General features: G+C 58.5%; 2 protein-coding genes across 6 annotated transcripts; one reads left to right on the forward strand and one right to left on the reverse strand.

The window, feature by feature from the left end:
• Positions 1-44: 44 nt before the first annotated feature.
• DNASE1L2 (deoxyribonuclease 1 like 2) lies at positions 45-3,312 on the forward strand. 3 transcript variants are annotated; one of them, XM_032145081.2, is made up of 8 exons: positions 45-768; positions 986-1,165; positions 1,247-1,335; positions 1,427-1,510; positions 1,585-1,685; positions 1,908-2,020; positions 2,139-2,390; positions 2,744-3,312. In XM_032145081.2, the coding sequence occupies exons 1-8, from the start codon at positions 538-540 to the stop codon at positions 2,798-2,800; spliced, it is 1,107 nt and encodes a 368-aa protein (XP_032000972.1). In that variant the 5' UTR covers positions 45-537; the 3' UTR covers positions 2,801-3,312. The 3 variants fall into 3 exon arrangements, with proteins under 3 accessions (XP_032000972.1, XP_032000973.1, XP_032000974.1); XM_032145082.2 differs by having other exon boundaries at positions 1,911-2,020; XM_032145083.2 differs by lacking the exon at positions 986-1,165.
• Positions 3,313-4,579: 1,267 nt separating this feature from the next.
• ECI1 (enoyl-CoA delta isomerase 1) lies at positions 4,580-15,353 on the reverse strand. Of its 3 annotated transcripts, none has more exons than XM_032145086.2 (7): positions 15,300-15,353; positions 15,078-15,191; positions 10,170-10,297; positions 7,773-7,919; positions 6,692-6,813; positions 6,421-6,599; positions 4,580-4,830 (listed from the first exon to the last, which is right to left on the reverse strand). In XM_032145086.2, the coding sequence occupies exons 3-7, from the start codon at positions 10,284-10,286 to the stop codon at positions 4,664-4,666; spliced, it is 732 nt and encodes a 243-aa protein (XP_032000977.1). In that variant the 5' UTR covers positions 10,287-10,297; positions 15,078-15,191; positions 15,300-15,353; the 3' UTR covers positions 4,580-4,663. The 3 variants fall into 3 exon arrangements, with proteins under 3 accessions (XP_032000977.1, XP_032000975.1, XP_032000976.1); XM_032145084.2 differs by having other exon boundaries at positions 15,278-15,348; XM_032145085.1 differs by lacking the exon at positions 7,773-7,919 and having other exon boundaries at positions 15,278-15,348.
• Positions 15,354-15,536: the final 183 nt, after the last annotated feature.

Raw genomic sequence — 15,536 nt, forward strand, 5'->3', positions numbered from 1 at the left:
CTTTGCCCAGGCCCTCGCAGCAGCACCTGCCTCCCAGGCCACTCATAGAGTCATGTGCCTGGCTGCCCCACCCAGGGGCTCCCGCCAGCCCTGGCGGCGCCTTGGTGGCGCGTGGGTGTCATTGGCATGTTGACCAACAGCCTCCTGCCCTGCCCAGCTGGAGCTGTGCCCCCAGCTGTGCTGCCTGAGGCCTGTGGGTGGGTGGCAGAACCAGGGACGGGGACAGGGAGATGTGGGAGCCTCGGCCTCCACCGCAGGGTGAGCAGGTGGAGCAGCAGCAGCAGATGCTGGGCAGGGAGTGTGGCTGGTCCTTCCTGTGCTGCCTGCCTTTCCCTGAAGGGATTCTGCTCAGGGAGGCAGAGTCTAGGCGACCTAATTTCTGGGGGTGAGGACAAGAACATGGCCACACCGGGATGTGGCTGACCGTCTGCCTCCCTCCTAGGGGGCTGGCAGGGGCTTCTGGGACGGTTTTGGGACAGGTCTGGGGCACCAGAACCGGCTCAGGCAGGTCTCCCACCCCTTACCCTGGGGGTCTCCATGGGAATGAACGCCAGTTCATCAGGCACCCAGCTCAGTCGAGGGGGCGGGACCCAGCGCAGCCCGGCCCCTCCCTGGACCAGGACCTCAAATACCGGTCCCTGCCCTGGTGCCAGAGCTGCTGCCAGAAGGAGTCACTGCAGTCCTGTGTCGGACACGCCTGCAGCCTGGACCCGGGATCCCCATTCCCCTAGGACCTCTGAGCCTCGGGCCTCCGCACCCACATCCAAGGTGAGTCTCTCGGCTGCACTGAGCTGGGGCTGGATGGGCCGGACCCTCTATTCCGGCTGCAGCTTCCCGCGCAGTGAGAAGGCAGCGGTCCCTGAGAGCCCAGCAGTGCCCTGGGAGCCTGCAGAGCGCAGGGGCGGATTCCGCGTCGCACTGGCCGTCACGGGGCGGCCAACGAGGAAAGGGGTGGGTCGGTGGGTCTGACAACGGGTCTGCGTAGGCGGCAGCGTCTGTCCCTAGCCTCTCGCTCCGCACCATGGGCGGGCCCCGGGCTCTGCTGGCCGCGCTCTGGGCGCTGGAAGCCGCCGGGACCGCCGCGCTTCGCATCGGCGCCTTCAACATTCAAAGCTTCGGTGACAGCAAAGTGTCGGACCCGGCTTGTAGCAGCATCATCGCGAAGGTGGGGCCCCGACCGGGGCGGGGCGGGGCGGTGTTTAGGGGTGCTGACCGCGCTGACCCCGCACCCGCCGCTCCTCCCCAGATCCTGGCTGGCTATGACCTCGCGCTGGTGCAGGAGGTGCGAGACCCAGACCTCAGCGCCGTGTCCGCTCTCATGGAGCAGATCAACAGGTGTGGTGGGCAGGGCCCCTCGTCGCGACCCCCGGCCGGGATCTCGCCCCGGCGCGGCGCCCTGACCCTGAGCGGGCCCCTGTCTCCGCAGCGTGTCCGAGCACGAGTACAGCTTTGTGAGCAGCCAGCCCCTGGGCCGGGACCAGTACAAAGAGATGTACCTGTTCGTGTACAGGTGAGGGGCGGGCCGCAGGGAGGGGCGCGCGGGGCAGCAGGTGGGGGGCTCAGCGGGTCCTCCCCATCTCCTAGGAAAGACGAGGTGTCGGTCGTGGACACCTACCTGTACCCGGACCCCGAGGACGTCTTCAGCCGCGAGCCCTTCGTGGTCAAGTTCTCGGCCCCCAGCTCAGGTGAGCGGGCCCCCCCCCCCCCCCGCCCCCGCCCCCCCCCCCCCGCCGTCGGCCCGCCCCTCCCCTGCCGTCGGCCCCCCCCTCCCCTGCCGTCGGCCCGCCCCTCCCCCCCCCCCCCCCTGCCGTCGGCCCGCCCCTCCCCTGCCGTCGGCCCGCCCCTCCCCTCCTGTCGGCCCGCCCCTCCCCTGCCGCCGAGTCTGACGCCCCCACCCCTTCCCGCAGCAGCACAGAAGCTGGTGCTGATTCCGCTGCACGCGGCGCCGCATCAAGCCGTGGCGGAGATCGACGCGCTCTACGACGTGTACCTGGACGTGATCGACAAGTGGGGCACCGACGTAAGCCCACCCCTCGGTCCCGGGGTCCCTGCAGGCGCGCCCCCGCGGGTCTGGTACATGAGGTTGGGACCTCGACGGCTCCTGCGGCGGCTCAGACATGGCTCCGCGGCGCCCACAGGACCTGCTGTTCCTGGGCGACTTCAACGCCGACTGCAGCTATGTGCGGGAGCAGGACTGGGCCGCCATCCGTCTGAGGAGCAGTGAGGTCTTCAAGTGGCTCATCCCTGACAGCGCGGACACCACGGTGGGCAAGTCAGACTGCGCCTACGACCGCATTGTGGCCTGTGGCGCCCGCTTGCGCCGGAGCCTGAAGCCCCAGTCGGCCACTGTTCACAACTTCCAGGAGGAATTCGGCCTGGACCAGACTCAGGCGAGTGGGCCGTGGGGCGGTGCTGGTCCTGGGTCCCCATCACCCGGGCACACGCAGGCAGCAGGGAGGGGCCAGCGCCCAAGGCAGGGCCACCTCAGCTCCCCTCCCTGCACCAGGGCTCATTTCCAAGGACCCTGGAGGGCCTGGCCCACCCCATGTGGACCTCTGGGCAGGCAGGATACCTTGGCTTTCCCTCAAAGGGCCAATGGTGACACCCTCTGACCCGGCCCCACTGCAGGCAGCAGCAGGGGTGGGCACCCAACCCTCACCGGCCCCTCCCGCAGAGGTGGTGGCTTGTGGACACCCAGTGGGTGGGGTGCACTTTTCCCCTGAGGCTCACTCTCTCCCCCCAGGCTCTCGCCATCAGTGACCACTTTCCGGTGGAGGTGACCCTCAAGTCCCACAGATGACTCGAGGCCTGGCTGAGGGATGCCACCTGCAGACCCTGGCTCTGAGGAATGGCCCAACAGTGGCCCCTTCAGGGTGGCAGCCACCCTTCAGTGAGGCTCCAAGGCAGAGTCGGCTGGGCGTGGACCAGGGGCCATGGACACGTGATGCACTGCTCTGTACCTCCGTTCCCCATCTGTGAGATGGGCTGCATCCAGCGACCTCATGGGGTGTTGTGAGCCCCATGAGGGGTGCAGGGGGCACTGCCCGGCAGTTGTCTGCTCAATAAATGAGCCACTCCTGGTCGGGCCCCGCAGCTTGGCTCCCAGGCCTCTGTCCTTCCTTAGGACCCAGCCTCAGCTTCTTAGGGGCAGCCATGGCCTGGGCTGCCCACCCCGTGTTCTGGTGGGACCTGGCTGCCCCCAGAGCCTGTTGACCCCGCAAGGCAGCTCAGGGACGCTCCTTGCTCATCCTCTGTGGAAACTACAAATGCTCCCAGTAGCCTGTAATGTGAGCACAGCTGAGACAGGGATGGCACCAACACACCAGCCTCCTGGGCCCTCGGGGGTCTCAGAACAGCTCTCCCCAGGCCTACCCTGCAGCCCCCATTCCAGGGCCCTGCAGGGGCCCCCAGGCACTTGTCTGTCTCAGGAGCCCGGTCTTACCCAGCACTGCAAGGGGAGGCCGGCCCCAGCTACTCAGCATCCCTGGAGCTTTTGGGGAGCCTGAGAGCAGTGGGCGGGCTGGACTCCTCCCTGCCCAGGCAGGTGGCTTGGGACTAAGGTCCTGTGCAAAGAACTGCACAGCTCACCATGGCTCAGCCCTTCAAGGTTGCTGCCCTGTGCCTGGGCAAGGCGACCACATTAGGATAGGGAACAGGAAGGCCCTAGGTCCACTGGGTCACTGACAGGGGCCCGATGAGGTTTCTGGCTTTTGAAACACCACATCTTAGCAAGATATGGCAACTTTTTTTTTTTTTTTTTTGAGACGGAGTCTCGCTCTGTTGCCCAGGCTGGAGTGCAGTGGCGCGATCTCGGCTCACTGCAAGCTCCGCCTCCCGGGTTCATGCCATTCTCCTGCCTCAGCCTCTCCAAGTAGCTGGGACTACAGGCGCCCGCCACCACGCCCGGCTAATTTTTTTGTATTTTTAGTAGAGACGGGGTTTCACCGTGGTCTCGATCTCCTGACCTCGTGATCCGCCCACCTCGGCCTCCCAATGTGCTGGGATTACAAGCGTGAGCCATCGCGCCCGGCCAGATATGGGAACTTGGTCTGAATCGCATGGTAGGAAAAACCTTTGTTTCAAGGGTTTGGATGAGTTTGGTTCTTGCAAAATCCTTCTTAAGGGACATTTGGATCCCTGGCAGCACAGCTGCCTCGAGTCCCACTCCCGCTGGCTCAGGATCCCCCAGTTGCTCTGATTCACTGTGCACTCCCTTCATCCTGATAAGTAAGGGCACTGACCAAAGGGCTTTTTTCTGGGGAGTCCTGTGTGGGTCATGGGGGCCAAGACCACCTGGCCTTACACCTAAGAGCAGGCAGTCCAAAGGCTGGAATGGACGACCAGGGACTTGATTTACGATTCTGCCTCGGGAACGGAGACACTCTGTGGCGACCTCACCAGGTCCAGAATGGTGCCCCCTGCCAGTCACAATCCCAAGTCAAAAGGCTGCCCTCCAACTCCCCTTGCCTGACGGGCACAGGCACCCGTGTGTGTTTGTGTGTGGTTGCGCCTTGGGCCACTGGGCTATGAGGAACAGGAACTTCTATGTAACATCAGCAAAATGAAACGCTGGCAGTACTTTTAAGTTGAAAAATACCTTGTTTAAGACCTTCCTGGGACCCACAGGGGCACGTGTGGCTGTAAGCCTGTGGCAGCCCAGCCGTTAGCCTTTCTTTTCTTTGAGCCTCTGTAAGTACCTCTGCAGGGACTTCTGGATGGAGTCTTTGGAGATGAAGCTGACAAAGTTCTGCACGTCCGCGTCGCGCTGCGTGATCAGGCGGCTGGCCGTGGCCTTCCGCATCATGGCCTTGGTCAGCTGTCGAGCATGGTCTAAAGAGAATGGGACACGCCACTGAAATCCCACTTTCAGGGACAGTGGGGTGATTCCCAACTTATTTCTTTTTTTGAGATGGAGTCTTGCTCCGTCACCCAGGCTGGAGTGCAGTGGTGGGATCTCGGCTCACTGCAACCTCTGCCTCCTGGGTTCAAGCGATTCTCCTGCCTCAGCCTCCTGAGTAGCTGGGATTACAAGCGTGTGCCACCACACCCAGCTAATTTTGTATTTTTAGTAGAGATGGGGTTTCCCCATGTTGGCCAGGCTGGTCCCGAACTCCTGACCTCAGGTGATCCACCCGTCTCGGCCTCCCCAAGTGCTGGGATTACGGGCATGAGCCACCACACCCGGCCCTAATTTTTTTTTTTTTTTTTTTTAAAGAGACAGGATCTTCTCTGTCGCCCATACTGGAGTGCACTAGTGTGATCACGACTCACGGCAGCTTCAAATTCCTGGGCTCAGGTGATCCTCTCACCTCAGCCTCCTGCATAGCTGGGACTACAGGCGTGCAACACACCTCCTTGCTAATTTTGTATTATTTATTTATTTATTTTTGAGATAGAGTCTCTGTCTGTCACCCAGGCTGGACTACAGTGGCGTGATCTTGGCTCACTGCAACCTCCGCCTCCCAGGTTCAAGCAATTCTTCTGCCTCAGCCTCCTGAGTAGCAGGGACTACAGGAGCGACCGTGCCTGGCTAATTTTTGTATTTTTAGTAGAGAAGGGGTTTCACCATGTTGCTCAGGCTATCTCGAACTCCTGACGTCAGGTGATCCACCCGTCTCGGCCTCCCAAAGTGCCGGGATTACAGGCGTCAGCCACCGCGCCCGGCCCAGTGTCCATAAAGCTTTGCCAGAACACAGCTACACCTGTCAGTTTACGTCTCCTCCATGGCTGCTTTCTGCTACAAAGGTCTTACCTACAGAGCCCACAAGCCACCTGGCCCTTTAGAGACAGAGTTTGCTGGGCCCTGGTCTATAACATCGCTGATATGACCAGCTCTATTTCTATGAAGTGGACAATTGTCTTTGCAGTAGGTTGAAAAGTGTGCCCCAAAAGGTAAGTCCAAGCCCTAACCACTGCTCTGGAACTTGGAAGTGTGACCTTATTTCGAAAGAGTCTCTGCAGATGTAATTAAGTTGGTATCATCTTGGATTTAGGGTAGGTCCTAAATCACATGGCAGGCGTCCTGAGAAGGGACAGAGAGACCTGAGACCCATAAAACACAGGGGAGAAAGCTGCGTAAGGATGGAGGCAGAGATGAGAGCGAGGCGCCCACAAGCCCAGGGAGGCCTGGAGCCAGCAGAAGTGGGCAGGGGCAGGAAGGAGCCTCCCCTGGTGCGCAGGGAGGAAGTGCAGCCCTGCCCACACCTTGATTTTGCACCTCTGGTCTCCAGCACCGTGAGTTGAGCTTCTGTGGTCTGGGCCACCCGGTCTGTGCTGCGTTGTTACAGCAGCCTCCTGACACCCACATGGCTGTGATTATCAACAGTCTCCCGCAGTCACGATGTCCACAGAGAACCTTTGGGTGGAGAACCTTCTGGTCTCCCCAGCATCATCAGGCGCCCGCCATGCCCTGTGCCTCACCTGGAATGGCCATCCACTGGGCTATCTCTGACAGCGCAGTGCTCTGCACCTGTTCCTCTGGGACCACCTGGTCCACCAAGCCCACCTGCAGGGCCTCCGCTGGTGGGAAGAGCAGCCCCAGCTGCAGAGCACGCTCTGCCGCCCGGTGCCCGATGGTGTTCTCCAGGGTGTCTTTGAACCTGGAACGCAGACACCCACTCACCACATGGCCTCAGGCGGGTCTGTTCCCTCCATGACAAGCATGGAGCGTGGCTGCAGCCCAGGGCCTTACCAGAAAGGGGCGATGATGCCCAGTTGGGTCTCGTTGAGTCCTATGCAGTACCTGGGGTTGTCCGCCAGGATGCGGTAGTCACAGCTCAGGGCCACCAGGCAGCCTCCGGCGGGGCAGGCTCCCTGCAGGGAGAGGCCGGACAGGGCTCTTAGGTGCTGTGGGTCCCAACCGCATTCCAGAGGGCCAGGTCCAAGGATGCCAAGGAGGGCCTGTGCCCTCGGCGCACCCCGACCCCCCCAGGGTTCAACACCCACAACGGTCTGGGCTGGGCTGGGTGTGCACTGGAAAACGGATGGGGAAGGAACTGGCCCCTTAGCGCTCTGCAAGGAGGGTCTCAGCCGAGGGTCATTAGTTCTTCGGCAACAGATAAATCACTTTTTAAAACCATTCAGTTAGGGGAGCAAGTCGCTTGTCCTCTCAGAGCTTTTACTCAATGCTAAAATGCCACACAAGCATTTGGTCACAATTGTCCTGCCCCAAGAAGGCCCCGATACCACCCCAGCAGTTAGCGCAACCAGGATGTCCTGGGAAGCCCACACTCACCCTGTGGTCACTGCAGGTACCCACTGCCCCGCGCAGGACCCAACCTGTCTGCATGGCCATGCACCCTTGAGGCTTCCTCTCACACCAGCCCTCCCCTCCACCAGGCTCCGGCCCACACCCAGCTTATCACAGCCACCCCGCAGGACACCCTGGTTCCCAAGGTTAAGCCCCCGTGTTGTTCTTGGCTTCCCTGGCCTTCCCCCGGAAGGGATGGAGTGATGTTTCCAAAATATGGGTCCGATGGCCCACTCACCCACACAGCCTCCACCCAGGCTGGCATCAACCCCAGGCCCTGGTCCCTACCCAGTGGCTCTTTTCTGGGTCTTGTCTGATTGACCCAGGCCAGGCCCCTCACCTGAGGCCCACCTTTTTCAACACGCCCCGCAGTCTGCAATGGCGCTCACCTGTGCACATCTCAGGGTCTCTCCAACCGTCCCCTTCCCCTGTGAGAGACTCCAAGGGCAGGACAGTGTCTGCCCCACCCCCTGGCGCTGGCCCAGAACAGCCAGCGAGGCCACCTGGGAGTGGGGACACTCACATTGATGGCGGAGACCAGCACCAGGTTGGACTGGTACAACCGCAGCCACAGCTCCTGCACGGCCTTCCAGTACTCAGCATAGTGGGCGGGGCTCCTCCCGCATATCTCTGTCAGGTCCAGGCCGGCCGAGAAGACACCCGGGCGGTCCTGCAGGGGGGCCGGGGCCACATGCCCATCAGAGTCCACCTCCCAGCTGGCATCACGGCAGGAGGGCTGGGAAGCCCAGGTGCCCGAGGTACAGCAGGGCCAGGTCATGCTCAGGGTGTGGGTGCTGCCCCCACGGAGCCAGGACTAGGCACTCCAGGGACTCGGCCTAGGCTTCTCCTGGACCTGGCTTCCCTGTACTTCCCAGAACATTCTTCCCTTTCCCGCTTCAAACTGGATAGGAGAGGACAGGCAGGACCAGGCACCTCCCAGGGACACCAGGGCGCCGGCCCTCTGGCGCTGCATGCCCGGCTCGGGCAGAGGAACCCAGAGGTGTGGTGAAGACTCCTGAGAGTGCAGACGAGTTGCACATTCTGAATCATTTACCTGAAAAGGGCCAAGCAAGCCAGGGACCCCCATGTGGACCAGGAAGTGCTAGGGTGGGAGAATGATCTGGAATGTGTGGGTTTCTCAGCAGCTACCAAGGAAGGGCGAGGGGTGAGCACAGGTGGAAGGGACCCTCCGGCGGCTAGAGTAGCGGGCGCCAGCGCAGGAGCCTCAGACGCCCAGTCGGGGCTGCCGGCCAGGGAGGCGGGCTCAGGGAGGAGTGGAAAACCCACCCTGGGGCCCCTGCACGGTCACAGCCTCCTGAGCAAACAACAAGGGTGCCTTCCCCTCTGCACGACACGGCACGTTTTCCTCCCGAGGGCGGGAGCCCCCAAGGCTGTGGGTGAACTTGTTCCTGCAGCTGAACCCAGCTCACCCTGACTTACACAAGCAGAGCTGGGCGGATGTTTACCCCACCCTGTCTGCAGGAAGGAGGACGACAGCCACCTAATGTGTGTGAAGAGGAGGCGGCCGGGATGCATGGGAGGCCTCCACATCCTCAGGTGATGTGAAAAAGCCAGGAGTGGTGCGGGGGTGCAACGCGGCTCCGCTGTTCCCAAACACGTGAGCTGGTCCCGCACAGAATGGGTAGGCCGGCCCTTTGTTTCTACAAAACGCGTTCTACTGCCGTTGCTCAGGCCTGTAATCCCAGAGCTTTGGGAGGCCAAGATTGGAGGACTGCTTGAGGCCAGGAGTTCAAAACCAGCCTGGGCAACATAGCAAGACCCCATCTGTACAAAAAAGTAAAAATTAAGCTAAAAAATTAACCAGGTGCAATGGCTCACACCTGTAATCCTAGCACATTAGGAAGCCGAGGTGGGAAGAGTGCTTGAGCCCAGGAGTTCAATACCAACGTGGGCAATAAAGACACCGTCTCTCCCAAAAATTTTTAAAATTTTCAAGATTCAAGAATCACTTGAACCCAGGAGGTGGAGGTTGTAGTAAGCCAAGATCACGTCACTGTATTTCAGCCTGGGGAAGAGAGGGAGATTCTGTCTCAATAAATATGTAAGGCTGGACGTGGCCAGCACTTTGGGAGGCCGAGGTGGGCGGATCACTTGAGGTCAGGAGTTCTAGGCCAGGCCCTGTAAAGCCACACCAGCCGCCGAGGACCCCTCACTCCCCTCACCTCACACATGGCCCACTTCCCCTCAGGGGTCCCATACTCCTGGGCCTGACACTGCGTATTGCCCCTCCGCGACATTGGTAATGACACCGTTGCCACAGATGCCACGCCTAGCATTCGCCAGCACTCAGGCAACACTTATCGAGTCCCCTGCACAAGAACTCAGACCAAAGAAGTTCACCCTCTGAGAACTCGCCCTGAAGACTGGCCCACAGAGGATGAGACAGCGCAGGTATTGTTCGCAGGACTGGCTCAGGGCACCCAAGTGATCCTAGAGGGGAGCACCCCAGGAACCCACCACCAGGTGTGCTTAGGGTCCAAGGTGACCCCATAGACGCATGGCTCTCCCTCACTCGCTGCCCACAGCTCTCCCCAGTGTCCTCCTGGACGACGGCCTGGGAACGCTGTCTCCCGGGAAGGGCGTCTCTTGGAAAGGCTGTCTTCCGGGAAGGCTGTCTCCCAGGAAGGCCGTTGGAAAGGCTGTCTCCGAGACTGGTCCACCTTCACCTTTGGGAATGATCTGCTTGAGGCCCATGGCAGTTTGGGTCCCTGCTGGGCACACCCAGACGGCGCTCCTGGAAGCCTCCCGTGAAGGCGCCTGGAGTCCAGGGTGGTGGGGCTGCCGGCTGGCCCCACACGTTGGCAGGCTCCGCCTCTTCCATGTGCAACAGGCCTGGGCTCACATCAGAGAACTGGGGCCAAGAACTCGGGCTGGGGTAGGGAGCTGAACTGGCACCTACCGAGGTCAGAATGACACCGCGGAAGCTCTTGTCATTCTCCAGCTTCTCCAGGCTGATGACCAGCTCCGTCAGAAACTCCAGGCTCAGGCTGTTCACTGGGGGGTTCTTGAATTTCATCACAGCAACCCCTAATTTAAAGAATGAAAAGAGAAAGCTCACACCTGGCACTGGAAAAGCACCCTGACCAGCTTGTACCCTCAACCAAGCCATGGTAGCTGTGCATTTTGGGGGTTTTATTAATTTATTTATTTAGAGACGGAGTCTTGCTCTGTCACCCAGGCTGGAGTGCAGTGGCGCAGTCTCAGCTCACTGCAAGCTCTGCCTCCCGGGTTCACACCATTCTCCTGCCTCAGCCTCCCCAGTAGCTAGGACTACAGGCGCCCACCACCACGCCCGGCTAATTTTTTGCATTTTTAGTAGAGACAGGGTTTCATCATGTTAGCCAGGATGGTCTCAATCTCCTGACCTCGTGATCTGCCCGCCTGGGCCTCCCAAAGTGCTGGGATTACAGGCGTGAGCCTCCCCGCCCCGTCCTATTTTTATTTATTTTTTTGAGACAGAGTTTTGCTCTTGTTGCCCGGGTTCAAGTGCAATGGAGCGATCTCGGCTCACCACAACCTCCGCCTCCTGGGTTCAAGCGATTCAACTGCCTCAGCCTCCCGAGTAGCTAGGATTACAGGTGCGTGCCGCTACATCAAGCTAATTTTGTATTTTTAGTAGAGACGGGGTTTTCTCCATGTCGGTCAGGCTGGTCTTGAACTCCCAACCTCAGGTCATCCGCTCATCTCGGCCTCCCAAAGTGCCAGGATTACAGGTGTGAGCCACAGTGCCCGGCCTGGGGGTTAGTTTTTATTAATTATTATTATTTTTCAGACAGGGTCTTGCTCTATCACCTAGGATTGCAGAGGTGTGATCTCCGCTCACTGCAGCTTTGACCTCCTGGGCTCCAGCGATCCTCCCAACTCAGCCTGCTGAGTAGCTGGGATTATAGGCAAGCGCCACCAGGCCCAGTTAATTTTTTTTATTTTTTAGTACAGACGAGGTCTCATTTTGTTGCCCAGGCTGGTCTTGAACTCCTGAGCTCAAGTGGTCGGTCCTTCTGCCTCAGGCTCCCAAAGTGCTAGATTACAGGAGTGAGCCTATGGTTTTTTAAATTGAAGTAAGATCGATATAACATAAATTAACAATTTATTCTATATACACTGCATGCTTTTTAAATTAACCATTCTCTCTTTCTCTCTCTCTCTCATTTTTTTTTTTTGAGACAGAGTCTCGCTCTGTCTCCCAGGCTGAAGTGCAGTGGCGCGATCTTGGCTCACTGCAAGCTCCGCCTCCTGGGTTCAAGCAATTCTCCTGCCTCAGCCTCCCCAGTAGCTGGGACTACAGGCACCCACCACCACGCCCGCCTGATTTTTTTTTTATTTTTAGTAGAGATAAGGTTTCAACACGTTAGCCAGGATAGTCTCGATCCCCTGACCTCATGATCTGCCTGCCTCGCCTTCCATAGCGCAGGGATTACAGGCGTGGGCTGCTGCGACCAACCTCTTTATTATTTTTTTTTTGAGACTGTCTCGCTCTGTCGCCTAGGCTGGAGTGCAGTGGCGCGATCTCAGCTCACTGCAACCTCCACCTCCCCGGTTCCAGCGATTCTCCTGCCTCAGCCTCCCGAGTAGCTGGGACTACAGGTATGCGCCACCACACCCAGCGAATTTTTGTATTTTTAGTAGAGACGGGGTTTCACCATGTTGGTTGGCCAGGATGGTCTCGATCTCGTGACCTCGTGATCCACCTGCCTCAGCCTCCCAAAGTGCTGGGATTACAGGCGTGAGCCACCATGCCCGGCCAAATTAACCATCTTCTATGTTTATTTTTTTTGAGACAGAGTCTCGCTCTGTCGTCCAGGCTGGAGTGCAGCAGAGCTATCTCGTCTCACTGCAACCTCTGTCTCCTGGGTTCAAGCCATTCTTCTGCGTCAGCCTCCTGAGAAGCTGGGATTACAGGCACACACCACCACGCCTGGCTAATTTTTGCATTTTTAGTAGAGACGGGGTCTCACCAGGTTGGCCAGGCTGGTCACGAACTTCTGACCTCAGGTGATCCTTCTGCCTAGGCCTCCCAAAGTGATGGGATCATAGGCATAAGCCACTATGCCCAGACTAAATTAGCCATTTTTAAGTAAACCAGTCAGGCACTTACGCAATTCAGTATACTGACTGTGTTGTGCAACTATCGCCGCTGCCTTGTTCCAGAACCTTTTCATTGCACCACAAGGAATCCCTGTCCCCATAAGCAGTTGATCCCACCCCCAGCCCCTGGAAGCTGCCGATCTGCGTTCTGTGTCTGCGGTTTTCCTGCTCCGGCCATATTCCATATCACCGGGATACCGCTGGGCTTTGTGGTCGGCTTTGTCCACTTAGTATCATGTGTTCAAGGTTCATCCATGTGGTTGTCATTACTATTTATTTATTTTATTTTATTTTATTTTTGTTTTTGAGACAGATTCTTGCTCTGTCGGCCAGGCTGGAGTGCAGTGGCGCAATCTCGGCTCACTGCAAGCTCTGCCTCCAGGGTTCACACCATTCTCCTGCCTCAGCCTCCCGAGTAGCTGGGACTACAGGTGCCCACCACCGCGCCCAGTTAATTTTTTTTTTGTATTTTTTAGTAGAGACGGGGTTTCACCGTGTTAGCCAGAATGGTCTCTATCTCCTGACCTCGTGATCCGTCCACCTTGGCCTCCCAAAGTGCTGGGATTACAGGTGGGAGCCACCAGGCCCGGACTCAAAAACATGTATCTTAAGGTATTGGAATGGGTAGTGTGGACTACACATTGTGAATATACTTACGGCCACTGGGTTGTACATGGCAAAATAGCGAGAATGGTAAATGTCAGGTATATTTTAAAGATTTTTATGTACACACACACACACACACATTACCTCTGGTAAAAAAGGAAAAGTGTTGGTACAACGACAATTTTTTACCCGAGTGCCTCCCCACTTTACCATATAAAAAGACAACGTAAGCCGGGCGTGGCGGCTACGCCTGTAATCCCAGCACTATGGGAGGCTGAGGCGGGTGGATCACGATGTCAGGAGATCAAGACCATCCTGGCTAACATGGTGAAACCCCATCTCTACTAAAAATACAAAAAAAATTAGCCAGGCGTGGTGGTGGACGCCTGTAGTCCCAGCTACTTGGGCAGCTGAGGTAGAAGAATGGTGTGAACCCGGGAGGCGGAGCTTGCAGTGAGTGGAGATGCGCCACTGCACTCCAGCCTGGCGACAGAGCAAGACTCCGTCTCAAAAAAAAAAAAAAAAAAAATACAAAGTAGAGTTTAGACTCAGAAAGTCAGGCCTGACTGAGATTGCAGTGAGCTGGGGCCGCGCCACTGCACTCCAGCCTGGGCGACAGAGGGAGACTCTGTCTCAAAAAAAAAAAAAAAAAAATTTTTTTTGCGTTTTGTTGATATATTCAAATATGCTACAGAAATGATCCCTTCAGAAACTCAGTTTTTACAAAAATTAATGGGCGTAGTGGTGGGTCCCTGTAATCCCAGCTACTTGGGAGGCTGACAAGGGAGAATCGCTTGAACCCAGGAGGCACAGGTTGCAGTGAGCCGAGATTGCGCCACTGCACTCCAGTCTGGCGACTGGAGAGCAAGACTACATCTCCAAAAAAAAAAAAAAAAGAAACTCAGTCTGAAGTTGGTCTTAGTTTGTCCCTCTCAGTTTGTAGAGAGCCCAGGGGCTGTGACTGACTTGCGGAGGGAGAGGGCCCCCTCTCAGGAGCCACAGCAGGGACCGAGGCCTGCACCGGGAGGTCCAGGTCAGCATGTCCTGGAAGCAGACTTGCTGGCGCCCAGGCGTGCCCTCTCGGTGCCCTCAGCTCGGCCTCCTGTCTGGAGGGAGCGCACAGGCTTCTCTTCCAGAAGTACTTTTTCTATCCTTTCCAGTGGGTTTTACCAAGGGTTCTGACAGGCGGGTGGGTACGAGGTTCTGTGCCACATGGGGAGTGTTAACAAACATAATTTTATTCCAAAATATTCCAATTCTTTTCCACTTCCAATTGAATAACTTAGAAAACAGCTCATATCCCCGCCAACTTTATTTTTATTTATTTATTTTGAGACAGAGTCTTGCTTTGTGGCCCAAGCTGGAGTGCAGTGGCACAATCTTGGCTCACTGCAGCCTCCACCTCCCAGATTCCAGCGATTCTTCTGCCTCAGCCTCCCAAGCAGCTGGGATTACAGGCACGCACCACCACGCCCAGATAATTTTTTTCTTTTGTATTTTTTAGTACAGATAGGGTTTCATCGTGTTGGCCAGGCTGATCTCGAACTCCTGACTTCAGGTGATCCGCCCGCCTCAGCCTCTCAAAGTGCTAGGATTACAGGCGTGAGCCACCGCGCCCGGCCTCCGCCAACTTTAAAAACAAAAACTTTTTTTTTTTTTTTGAGACGGAGTCTCGCTCTGACCCCCAGGCTGGAGTGCAGGGGCGTGATCTCGGCTCACTGCAAGCTCCGCCTCCCGGGTTCACGCCATTCTCCTGCCTCAGCCTCTCCGAGTAGCTGCGACTACAGGCGCCCGCCACCACGCCCGGCTAATTTTTCTGTATTTTTAGTAGAGACGGGGTTTCACCGTGGTCTCGATCTCCTGACCTCGTGATCCGCCCGCCTCGGCCTCCCAAAGTGCTGGGATTACAAGCGTGAGCCACCGCGCCCGGCTAAAAACAGAAACTTTTATCTCACGACGAACGAACCCAGGTAGAGTGGCAAGGTTCTGTTTCGAAACTTGGGTTTTAAACATGAACCGAGCGTCGACAGACCTGGTTCTCCGACAGCTCCCCGCGAGCGCGGACCCCCGCGGGTCCTGGCCCCACGCCCGCCCTCCCTCGGCGCCGCCCGCTCACCTGCGCCCGCGTCCGGCTCCACCAGCACCCGCTGGCTCCCGAAGCGCCGCGCGCCGTCTCCGCCGCCGGCCGCCCTCTCCGTCCGCCCGAGGGCAGCGCCCGGGAGCCGGGCCCCTGCGAAGGCAGCGCGGGGGAGCCCGTTAGTCCCCGGCCCCGGCCCCGGCCCCGGCCCCGATCCCTGCCCGCCCCGGGTCTCGCACCCGCGCGGAGCAGAACGCGCACCGGGCCTCGCACAGCAGCCACCAGCGCCATCTTGACCGGAACGCGCCGGGTGAAGTTCGCCGGGTGACCTCACCTCCTGGGGAGGGGGCGGAGTCCTCCCCCAGCACTAGGCCCCGCCCCGTTCCCAGAGGCCGGTCAACGCCTCCACCTACCGGCCGAAGCAGCCGCCCGCCGCCCTCCGGGTTCATCTTGGGCAGCCGCTTGCTTCCGAGGCAAGCACCTGGATCTGGGACAGGG

Source organism: Hylobates moloch, unplaced genomic scaffold, assembly GCF_009828535.3.
Source record: "Hylobates moloch isolate HMO894 unplaced genomic scaffold, HMol_V3 SCAFFOLD_23, whole genome shotgun sequence".
In the NCBI taxonomy this organism is placed as follows: Eukaryota; Metazoa; Chordata; class Mammalia; order Primates; family Hylobatidae; genus Hylobates; species Hylobates moloch.